Consider the following 12,768-nt stretch of genomic DNA (forward strand, 5'->3'; position numbering starts at 1 on the left):
CTGAGATTCTTTTTAGGTGACAAATCTGAGGAAGTGTTCCAGGTTGAGGTGCCAATAGAGGAGGTTTTGGAACAAACTGATCAATTGAAACAGCAATAAGTCCCAGGACCAGATGGTATTCATCCAAGAGTTCTGAAGGAACTCAAATGTGAAATTGCAGAACTACTAACTTTGGTATGTAACCCATCACTTAAATCTGCTTCTGTACCAGATGACTGGAGGATAGCTAATGTGACACCAACGTTTAAAAAAGGCTCCAAAGGCTATCCTGCCAATTACAGGTTGCTAAGCCTCATTTCAGTACCAGGCAAATTGCTTGAAACTATAGTTAAGAACAGAATTATCAGACACACAGATGAACATGATTTGTTGGGGAAGACGCAACACAGCTTTTATAAAGGGAAATCATGCCTCACCAATCTATTAGAATTCTCAGAGGAGGTTAACAAAAATGTAGACAAGGGTGATCCAGTGGATACAGTGTACTTGGACTTTCAGAAAGCCTTTGACAAGGTCCCTCACCAAAAGCTCTCAAGCAAACTAAGCTGTCAAGGGATAAGAGGGAAGGTCCTCTCATGGATCAGTAACTGGTTAAAAAACAAGAAATAAAGGGTAGGAATAAATGATCACTTTTCAGAATGGAGAGAGGTAAATAGCGGTGTCTTCCAGCGAGATCAGTGCTGTTCACCATATTCATAAATAATTTGGAAGAAGGGGTAAACTGTAAGGGGCAAAGCTTGCAAATGATACAAATTACTCAGGATAGTTGTGTCTAAAACAGACTGCGAAGAGTTACAAAGAGCTCTCACAAAACTGGGCAACACAATGGCAGATGAAATTCAATGTTGATAAATGCAAAGTAAGAAACATTGGAAAGCATAATCTCAACTATATAGACTAAACGAGGAGGGTCTAAATTAGCTGTTATCACTCAAGAAGGCATCGTGGATAGGCCTCTGAAATCACCGGCTCAATGTGCGGCAGTCAAAAAACCATTAGGAAATGGATCGATAATAAGATGGTAAATATCATAATGCCATTATATAAATCAATTGTACGCCCACACCTTGAATACTGCGTGTAGTTCTGGTTGCCCCATCTCAAAAAAGATATATTAGAAACGGAAAAAGTACAGAGAAAGGCAACAAAAATGATTAAGGATATCGAACAGCTTCCTTATGAGAAGAGATTAAAAAGTCTGAGTCTTCTCAGTTTGGAAAAGAGATGACTGAGGGGGGATATGATAGAGGTCCATAAAATCATGAATAGTGTAGAGAAAGTGAAAAAGGAAGTATTATTTACCCCTTCACACAGCACAAGAACCAGGGGTTACCCAACAAAATTAATAGGCAGCAGGTTTAAAACAAACAAAAGGAAGTAGTTTTTCACACAATGCACAGTCAACCTGTGAAACTTGTTGCCGGGGAAGTTGTGAAGGCCAAAACTATAACTGGATTAAAAAAAGAATTAGATAAATTCATGAAGGATAGATCCATCAATGGCTATTAGCCAGAACCTCATTCTTCTGATGGTTAGAAACCTTCACCTAATTTCAAGCCTAAACTTGTTGATGGCCAGTTCATATCTATTTGTTCTTGTCCCAACAATTGTCCCTTAGTTTAAATAACACCTCTCCCTCCCTGATGTATCAGGTCAGGGTCTTTCTGGATATGGTGCAACCATTCCTAGGGCGCCACTGTCGCATACCCAGAATACCAGACATTCCAGCACTTCCAGTAATGGTATGGGCCCACCCCTGCCAGTGTGACCTTGCACTGTGAGTGTGAAGTCATGCTGCATGGAGGACACCATTTTGAAGAATGCACCACCATGCCCCCCACTGGTGAGACTGCATGGAACACCATTTTGAAGAGCGCGCTGCTCCAAGCACCACCAGTGTGACATCAGGTTGGTGGGGGCGGAGTAGAGCACTCTTCAAAATAGTGTCCCCCATCTGTGACCCAAGACAAAAATCATGTCTGATTTTGTCTCAATACCAGACAGGGAACCACAGAAAAAAAGAGAACTGTCCGGCTTAAAACCGGACAAATGGCCTGCCTAACCACACCTGAAACAGTGAAAAAGATCTAAAAGCTGGAGAATGCTCAGAAAAGTACTGCAAAAATGACAGAGGAGGACAGGGAAGGATTGACGGAAAATTTCAAGCAGCAGATATGCATACAGTAGTTTGATTACTTATTTGAACCCCATGGAGTGAGAGAAGTTATTTAAGGTGTTAACTAGGAATTACTGTCTGAAATATACGAAGGAAAAATCCAGACTGAATATTAAGGAAAATTTCCCAACAATCAGCTCTACTATTAGATTAGAAGAGTCTCCCAAAGGAAGCTGTGGAAACTATTGCTTGGCACATTTAAGGATAGAATGGATAATGCGGTAGAAAACACAGTCCCGCATTGGCAAGAGATTGGGACTTCAATCCCAGCAGGGATCTCTGGGTACTATTACAACAGAAATATTAAACACAGTAATAATAATTCTATAAAGTAGCTCCCATTAAAGGGTTTTGTACAAACACTTCTGAGTCCGGTGAATAATTGATCTTAGCAAGCTATGAATCATAGAATATCAGGGTTGGAAGGGACCTCAGGAGGTCATCTAGTCCAACCCCCTGCTCAAAGCAGGACTAATCCCCAACTAAATCATCCCAGCCAGGGCTTTGTCACTTTGACTTGAGTCTCAGTTCTTCCTTACCTAAGGATGTTCTGCCGAACTAATTCAAATTTTGGAATGTTCTCGTAATGTATGATGTCAGTGTGAAGTGGTGGTTCAGACAGCAAATAAGGCCTTGTAAGGGATGGATGCATAAGAGTATATCCTAAAAAGAACAAAATACGTGTTTAGTACAAGTTTTGGTTCAGTATGTAATAAGCAGAGAACATAAAAACAAGTATACTGATGACATGTATGAAAGTCCTCCAATTTACTTAAGAAACTACCCTAACAGTAACCATACCATTACATCATAAAGCAGTTTACTGCCAACAGAATTTTAAGAACTTGTAAATTAACTCAAACAAAAAATGACTAAAATGACCATGCCATAAAAAGTGAAAAAGCTTATAATATAAACAAAAGCTACAGTTTTGGCTTTCTGGCCTACAAATGTGAAAACAATCGATTTCATAGCAACATTTTTATATCAAGACCCTGTACAATAAATGCAAACCATAAATCTGCTTATATACAATTACTGTTAGACAGAACTACTCAAACAACTGACACACAATCTGTTGAGAAATGGCACTGTTCACTTTATCGTTCTACTTACAATTAAGGAGCAGAATAAGGAGTTAGTTTTCTACAGTCTAATTTCACCAAACAGGAAGATAGTGTATTTATGTATCTGAACCACAAAAATCACCTTTATTGTCTATGAGAAATGTGTAGGAAGCCAAAGAATCTTGATAATAGGTGACATCCTCCAAGATATATGCCAGGTTAACATCCACTCCCACAATCCCAAGCAGCATGTTTCCAAAGTAACAAGGTTTACTTACAGTCATTATCAGACCTTGAGATAAAAGGAAGAGCACAGAAGGCATTAGCAATAATGAACTTGCCAGTTAATTAATATGAAGTGTGTTCTTCACCAGTTGTGCTAAATAGAAAAGAGGGGACGTTAACTTGTGTAACCAGGTGACAAAAACATCCTCTGTCCAGCAAGTTCAATTTTCAAGAAGTTGCTACCGTACCACGTAGGAGTATTTTCAAAAGCTAAAATTAAAGACTTAGCAAGCAGGCCCCGATTAAACTCCCAATCAAGTCAAAAGACTCCCACAGGTTTCAATGGGTGTTAGATCAGATCCATATGTAGGGTTCCCTTCCTAAGTCACAGTGCTGTGGATTTCACTGAATATGCATAATTCAACCCTCTGTACAAGTTAAGGCAGTTTTAACCCATTTGTTGCAATTGTTTCCCTAGGACCATGTGACATGGTGACCCAGTGAAGCACAAGTAGTGGTACTATGATCATCTGACTCAAGAAATGCTTTCAGTGATAGATGTCAAACAATGGTAATGCTTGAAGCTCATGGTTAAACAACAGCATTAAAGATAACAGAAGCTCTACCAGTTCTGACATCTCTTACTGACAGCACTTCTGGAGTCAGAATATAGAACTGCTGCTAGCATTTAACAGTAAAAATATGGGAGTCGGGGCTTGGCGACAGGACGGAAGGCTGAGAAGGGGAGGTTGAGGAAGCATGTGAATTATGCTACAACATATTAACATAATATCCTCATATTAGCCACTTTTTACTTATCTGGTGGTGAGTTAAGAAGGTATATTGAATATACCATAAGTTATTAAAATTTACATTTTCTGTCTTCATCAGCACACAGTTAGATGCCTTAGGGACAAGAATGTGAATAAATATAAAAGGACATAGATTCACATTGTTTTTTCTTTTTGTATTTTTCTTAAAGTCTGCATTTTTACTTTTTTCCCCCCATGCAGCTATAAAAATTTTAACAAAAATAAAAAAATCTTACTTGTAAAATATCAATTGGGATGAATTTTGCTCATCTGATTATATATGCAGTATGTTAGCCTCTTCTTACTTAAATCCCAACAGGCCACTGTACTGGGTATTATAACCAAAAGCATTACAATGGTTTTTAGAAACCTCTCAATGCCTGAGGTAAAAATATAGCAGTCCATTTCTGTCTTACTTTCTGTGTCATGACCACATGGAAACTCACTCACCCTTTTAATATAAAACAAATATCAAATTCATCTCCATAAATGAGGTTTTTTAAAAATAAAAAAACCATGCACATTCCTAATTATGTAAGCCAAATCTATTCAATTGTACCATTTATAATCCTTATGTTGTACAACTTCTCCACTATGCTTGGATGTGGATGTGTGAGAGATGAGTGGCAATGCATCATGCAGAGTGATGAGAAAAGGACAAACTAGGCTATCATTCTGCATGAGAGAAGCACGTCCAGGAGCAATCTCAGCACACACAGAGGACTTCAGACTCTCAAGAGTCACTCTGATCAGGTGGCAAATAAGGACAACCTGCCTGAGAGGTCTGAAAACCCTGCTGAGCCATACTCCTCAACCCCTCCTCCATAACATCACACAAAAGAAAATGGAAAACAATGTCCGGAGAAATGCAGGAGCTGTTAAGCTTATTAACTCTAATAGTAATTACATAGCACCTGAAATCTTCAAAGCACTGGGAAAACACTAATGTCATTCCCAACTCCCCTATAAAGCAGGGCTTTTTTCTTCTCACTTTACAGAAGCATAAGCAGAGGCAGAGAAGCACTGCTTTATAGGCTAGGTCGTACTCTGTCTCACAATGACAATCATGCCAGTGCAAGAGCCTATATTAAAGGCCCTCCAAGTCCCAACTCCTCCCATAAACATATGAAAGGGGCCACATGTGGAACGCCATGGCCTTTGCATCCCTTTGCACTTTTTATGAGGGCTCTGTGCAGGACTGGCTGCATGTATTTTGCGGTCCTAGGCAAACATCTACACATGCCCTCATCCCCTGCATTATTCCATCTGATCTCACTATTGCATCCAAGTAAAAAAAAACATGTGAACATTAGGGTTTATAGAGGATTTAAGTAACAGGTCAGATTTACGTCCACAACCTCGATATGTCAGCATAAAGCGATCTATAACTGGTGGATCTGGGCAATGTATTGGGAGAAATACTCCACTGACGTAGAGCCATCATAGAGACTCCGATTCCATCCTAAACCTGGCCCCCCCCGGCAAACAGGGTGTAGTAACCAGGATGTTGCTGCTGATCCCTGGCTTCCAGAATGGCCATTCATGCCAGGGTTCAGGCTGCTCTGTCTTGTGCTGAGGATAACCACATTCCTCAGTCTTTTCTGAGCACAGCTTAATCAGAACAGAGAATCTGGTCAAATAGTTAGCAGTTCCACCAGATATGCTGGGTCCTTCCCCAACCCTGTATGACTGCTAGAACCTTCTGGAGTCCTACTCTTCCAAACCCGGGAAGGTGTGGGGTAGAGAGTCCAGAGCAGTTGCTAAACTGTTCGGTGAGATGCTGCTCCATACCTCAGCTACTGTGGGGAAGGAAGGAAAAGGAAGAGGAAATGGCCAGCAGGAACAACCCCTCATGAAGCTGTGTTCATAGCTCCAATATCCGAGGAAGGAAGGGAGTTTTTGGCATCTGACAGGAATGCCACTTCCTCCATTATGCTGCCGTATGCACCCCTGTGGTCTGCTTAGAGGGCAACACCAGCTCTGAATGGGCCCGCTGGAGTGCGAGGGGCCCCATGGCTGCCATTACAGCCTGGAACCATGCTCCCACAAACCCAGAGGAGTTTCCTACACAAATCCAAATTACTGAGGCTGTATCAGTATGCCCATGAGAGACAATTTCACCCTTCAACTTAAATCCATTAGCTGTCACATTACCCACACTTTCCATAAACAGGCCCCTGTGAGTGTAAAACTTTACATGTAATCCCTGCACGAAGGACTTAATTTTACTTCCTTAGGGGCAGACCTAAAAGCACCTCCTTATCTGTTGGTTAGAAACCTGGGGGATGACAGACAGAAGCCTAACCTCTGTTTTTTTTTTACCTGCTCAACTTCAGATTTTCTAAGCACTTACCATCTCCCATTTCATCGGAGAAGGGCAGACTGAAGACCGCCTCATCAATCATTCGATTGGGGAGGTTTGTATAAAATCGACCCACTGTGGTTTCCAAGTTACTGAGCTGGTTCAAGACCATCATACTCCCCTTGATCACAGGTAAGGCAGTTCGATCAGGCACTCCATACTTCACTGAGTTCTGTTCTGCCAGATCTCGGAGAAATGCCAGTTCTTTTAATCCTGTCACTCCCTCTGAAAAAAGAGATATTGCCAGGATAAGGGAGGAGAAAGTAGGAAATGTATTTTTAGTTGAGTCTCTTACATCTTACTCCAAATTAAAACTACAGTACAGTACGTACTTTGTGTTGCCAACTCAGGCAGGTAGACTGAACATAGAGAATGCCTATTTAAGTGGAAGTGTGGAGTACTGTTTAGTGACTAATACTGGTGGGGTGAATTATAATGTAGGTATAATCAGTCACTAAAGGATTTAAAGGTGTCCACTCAGATAACTGTTCCACTGTACAGAAACTCAAGATGCTTGCTCCCATGTCACTATTTAGATATTTTTACCATTATTATTTTTTTTTAAAACAGAGAGCTTTGTGTAACCCATTGTCTCCCACCAGTGACTAGTCCAGGTAGAAGTTTATGAATCTGCTATGCAGCCTTGGAGTTAATAGACCTTGTCCTTTAGCTCAAGCAACAGTCTCATGCTTTTAGAAACAGATGTGCCAGGATTCAGTCCCTGCAGATAACCTAACAAAGGGAATTCTTGAAAGTGGGGACCCAAATGGGGATTTGAACTGCTATACAGCCATACAGTGTGTTAGTGTGGCTTGCATGCAAATTCTCCATGGCCAGGCATAAGCTTCCCTGGATGGGGTGTCTGTGCAACCCATGCTAATAAGACAGTCTACTGCTTTCTGTGCTACAGATATTTTTGAAAAAAGGACTATGATTCCACTGGGTCAGTGTGCGTACATTTATATTTAACTTTACTCTTGGCTTAAGTCCCAGTTCAGCAAAGCACTGAAGCACATGCTTGACTTCCAGCTCAGACTTAAATCCCATTGATAGCAATAGGAGCTAAACACATGCTTACATGTTTGCTGAATTGGGGCCTTAATGGGGAAACTCTTCCAAATTCAGGCTTGGTGTCAGAGGGTGAGGCTCCAGCAAACGCTATAGTTACACCATGTATTGAATTTGCCCCATGGTGCTAGGCATTCAGCAATTCAGGCAACATATTTTAATCAGCTCATTTGAATTCTGGTTTGCAAACATATGACTAAGTAGTTTTATGTCCCAGATAGGAAACTGTTATAATCTGGGGAATGGCCTCTGGAGTCTAAGGGCCAAAACTCACTTTTGACCCTTTCAAACAGACACAGAACAACACTGCATTGTGTTACTAGAGAATTTTAATCTACCAGAAATTTGGCACACATTTCTTACCGTTCATGAGTGCATAAGTGAGAATCATAACTGAGTTATTGAGGAAACTATTTTCTTCATTGATGACACGGAGAGTAGCCTTTTTATCATCATCTGAAGCATCTTTTGATGTAATCCCAGCTGACAGGTAAATTACGACCATATCTGTAACTAAGCAGAAATATATATGGCAGACAGTATATTAGATTCCAATTTACTCGAGACATTCAGTAATGCAGTAAAAATCCTTATGTCAGTAAAAGAAGATAAATGTGAAGTTATCAACAACCTTATTTATAAGAGTTTCAGGTATCTGCAATGGATGAAAATACTCAGTGTGTGGTTGTGAAGGCCTTTATAATTCCCAATGCACTTTCAGTTCCCCCAGTTTCAGCTACCAAAGATTCACGGGTTTCAGCTCACACATTCTAACACACTATATAGTTTTCTAGTCCTAGGCTGTGACCTCACCAGATTTCTTGGGCTAGACAAGTTCTGTCCTGGTCAGAACATGGAAGGGAAACATTCAAGGAACAGTGTCCTGCAGAAAGTTCTTTTAGTGATTCAATGTGGTGACACCCCTCTCTTGAGAGGGACAAATTCATCCCACATGGACAGTCCTGAGCCTTCTCTTAGCTGAGACCTAAGGTGCATGTAGTTACTCAAGGTCCTGTGGCAGGAGTTGGGGTGTTAGCCTCCAAAAACAAAATTTCCCTATAGGTAATTACATTTTGCCTACCTTAGCTCTCCATGCCATTTTTGCTGGTTGGAGTATTCTTCATTTTTTGTCCTACACTGATAAATAGGGAAATGTCCCATCCCAGGGATGGATGCACTTGAGTGATTCCTGTTTTTAAAGAGCTCTTGGTGGCTTTCCAGATAATGTGGGAGTTGTGTGGAGGCAGTTGTCAGCAGCTGCCTGTAAAAGTAACTCTTACACCTCCATTTGTACTTTGGCCACCACCTGTCTGTGATCACCCACTATGTCTCCCACCTATTCCCAACATGACTTGACATGAGATGACTTCTATGTCGGCATTCTGGCTGCCTAAGTGAATGGGTATACAATAGTAAAGTGGGGGAAAGAGATTCTTACATCCTCACCCCCTCCTGTGCTGGGGCAGTCAGAATTTAATCCATAGCTTATGTGTTTGTACAGCTCCTAGCACAATGGGGTCCATGACTAGGGCTCCTATGTAGTATGGTAATACAAATAATAAACACCACCACCACCACTTGATCTTTGGGATCCTAAAGGGTGGAAGACTATGGATACACAACATTGTATGTTAGAGGTAGTATAACATTTGAAGAATAAGACACGACATGTACTTACCATTCATCACTAAGTCATTTTGCCCTACTTAGACTGAACACATATCAACATATTTTTCAAGCTGTAAAGAATGTCTTATGTTAACGGCCTATCTCAAAGACTCAAGGAAATTCAAATCAATACTTACGCTCCATCCTATACTTCAGCATTTAAAGCATCTTGTGCATCAGTTAGGGATCATACATTGGTCCTACAATACCAAAGCACACTGGAGCATATTACTGAAAGACTGCCAGCTTACCTCTGAATTTCCTTGCTTTGGTGGAAATGTCAGGTCTTGCCCGACTGATTTAAAAAAAAAAAATTTTGAACATCAGTTCGCTGTTGCGTGTGTTCTGAACTAATAGCCTGAAAATGCTTTAAATCAAAAGTGTTTTTTGATGCAAAGAAGCACCTGAAACTTCTATTTTCCTTTCCTTTTTTATTTATTTTCCCCCTCCCCTCACGCCTACTCTTTAACTAGAGACAGCTTTTAAATTTAATCTGGTTAAAAAAAATACTCCTCCAAGAGTATCCTCTTATTTCTGGGAAAGATTTTATGAAAATTATTAACCTTTATTTTCAATCTACACCACAGGAGCTGTGTGCTGCTGTTAGGGGCACTGAGATACAACTTTACTTTTTTTATTGCTAGCAAGGGTGATAAAATATAGTTCTCTGTGCTAGGAACCCATGCTTTAGCCTAGGCTATAGCCAGTTCTCCTATACAGTTAATGAATCATGTTTTCCTTCCTACAATAGCACTGGAAAAAAAACAAACAAAAATTTTACAATACAAAGCCCTTAACTCTCCCAAGAGCTCGGTCTTTAAATTTTCTCCACTTGTGCAGCAGGCTGTGCATTACTCGTCCACCTGGAGCGTCCTGTAAATCCAGGAGCTACAGGAGTTCTGTGGCTGTGGTGTATATATACCATTTGCAAAGCACTTTACAATACTTTGGGATTAAAGGCACCACAGGAATGTAAAATAATTACTGAGCTGCTGGTGACACCAATATAATAGATATTGACAGCAGGCTGGGGAACGCAGAAACATCCATCTTTTCAATATAATTCTTATCTTACACACCAGAAATGCCTCAGTTTTTTCCATTATTAATTTACTTTTCTGCATGTGAATGGTTTCTCTGACACGCCTGCAGATCCTGTTAGGGAACAGGGCGTTAAAAATTCACAGTAAAAAGGAATAATATTATCTTATTTCTTTTTGTACCAGAAACAAAGAATAGACAAGAAGATTGTTTACAACAAAATGGAAGTGCATCACACATCCTCTTCTCAGCCTGTCGCCCAGGCTCTCAGGTTTGTTGTACACATTATAAATCTTTAAAATTCTTTTGTTCTTACACATAGCCAGAGAAGGAGAGCATGTGCACTGAACTTTGAGCTTCAAATAATGTGTCCTTATGTACCAGTGCCTAAAATAGAACGAGTATTATGCGTGAAACTGAAATAAATCCATGTGTTTTCACACTGCAGAATATGCCAATGTCTTCTATTCCCAATACACACAAGCAAGAATCTATTGCCAACGTTCTTTGAAATAACTAATGATAACTAAGCAAGACTTACTCCAGCCAACTTCAGCTGCATTAGATTTGTTATCACCAGGCCGCTACCCTTCCCTCACTTTGTCAGAAGTTAAAAGCCTTGCCTGTTTGAGCTGATCTAGACATAAATACAAGATAGCATCAGATAGGTTGGACTTCTAGCTCAACAGATCCCAATGCTTATCAATCTAGAGGAGTACAAAGTGAAATGGGAGCACAGTTCACTTCATTCCTCTGGATCGAGCACTAAGCTCCTTAGATGTGTGTTATTACTTTCTTTTCTTAATAGTAAGTTTCAGTTAAGGGTCTCTTCAATGCCCATTTGAAATAATGGAAAGACTCCCATTCACTTGAAGAGGCATTGGACAGAGTCCTTAATGTACATCCAAAATCAAGCTGACCAAACCCCCAAATTAGCCCAGTTTCTCCACCCCACACTGGCACTGGGAATGTGGAAATGGCTGAGGAAATGTGACAGTGCTTGGTTGCATTCAAATTTAGAATTTGTTCGATCAGTTACTAAAGAACACAAGTCTTAACTCCCGCCCTACCTAAAAAAAAAAAAAAAAGCCTTCTGGGCAGTAGAATCTGCCACCCACTTTCCCCTCTCCGAGACATCTTTGTTAGTTTGGCTATTGTGTATTTATTTTTGAAGTCAAATAGAAAGCATAGGACTAGATATGAGTAACTCTACATGTCTTTACACACAAAAATTCAAGCAGATTTTCTTTGATGAGTGAGAATACAGTTAAGCCACTCCGAGACATACATATAAATATCATATCATATTTCAGACACAGTAGTTGTTCTCTGTGAATGGTTTTTTTATAAGAAATATTGATATGTTCCCAAGGATTTTACATAGCCAGAGCACATCTGTGCAAATGGGAATTTTACCTGACAGTCAAAGAAGTTTGCTGTGCTAATGATTACCATTAAAAAGGATCCACATCTGGGAAATAATTCAAAGATCTAGCAACTCATCCCTATAATTACATATTACAGATAATAAGGGAGGTAAAGGACAGTGGGTGGAAGAAGCAAATGAAATGTAATGGACAATTTTAACAGCCACTAAGTACGTGGATTTAAAATCCAGTATATCCTATTTGATCAACATGGTAAATACTTTTAATAAGACACTGCCCTGCCCAGGCTTCTGCCTATGTGAGCAATTCAGACAAAAAAGAAATACGCAAACTTAAAAAAAATAATAGAAAGGTTTGTATAAAAACAGACTTACTTCCTTGGAGTTTTGTGCCATTGTTTGTATTTCGTATTAATTGAAAAGCCTTTTGAAATCCCACTGCATGCTGGGTAGGGTTGTCAGATGACTTTATGCTGCTAACGAAGGCGGACATCTTCCTTTTTGTCTCACTAGTGGCAGGAGACAAAAATGTCTTATAGCACTGATCCAGTGAGCAGGTTCTTACTGAGTCTGCCACAGTTAGCACTGAGATCTTAAAAAAGAGAAGAAAATATATTGGATTATTTTACCATTTATAATTCCTTATGTACTGATATAGCATACACAATGATAAGCCAACAGAAAAGTTTCTGTGGATTTAAAACCAATTGTTAAAAAATAAAATGCTTGAGGCATAAATCCATCACATTTGAAAAGGATTAGACTTATGCTGATTAAGGTAAAAAGAGACTTTGGCTTTTTTTCTCAGATGAAATCTGCTTCATTCTGCTCACACATAATAGTTACCATACTCTCATAGGCAAAAAAAAAAAAAAAAAAAAAAAAATCTAAGCAAGCTATAGATATCTCAACCCAAAATCTGCAGAGAGCATTTTCAATAAATCTCCAGTGGCCACAGAAAA

General features: G+C 39.8%; 1 protein-coding gene across 1 annotated transcript in view; it reads right to left on the reverse strand.

The window, feature by feature from the left end:
- Nucleotides 1-12,768, reverse strand: part of CACHD1 (cache domain containing 1) — a 182,128-nt gene that overhangs the window by 38,493 nt on the left and 130,867 nt on the right. Inside the window, exons 7-11 of the mRNA XM_084636325.1 lie at nt 12,182-12,398; nt 8,074-8,223; nt 6,634-6,867; nt 3,386-3,535; nt 2,716-2,839 (exon numbers count right to left, since the gene is read on the reverse strand). Coding sequence (XP_084492451.1) covers nt 2,716-2,839; nt 3,386-3,535; nt 6,634-6,867; nt 8,074-8,223; nt 12,182-12,398 — 875 coding nt within the window. The remainder of the gene's footprint in view (nt 1-2,715; nt 2,840-3,385; nt 3,536-6,633; nt 6,868-8,073; nt 8,224-12,181; nt 12,399-12,768) is intronic.

This window comes from Lepidochelys olivacea (genome assembly GCF_965140295.1).
Source record: "Lepidochelys olivacea isolate rLepOli2 genome assembly, chromosome: 8".
Lineage (NCBI taxonomy): Eukaryota > Metazoa > Chordata > Testudines > Cheloniidae > Lepidochelys > Lepidochelys olivacea.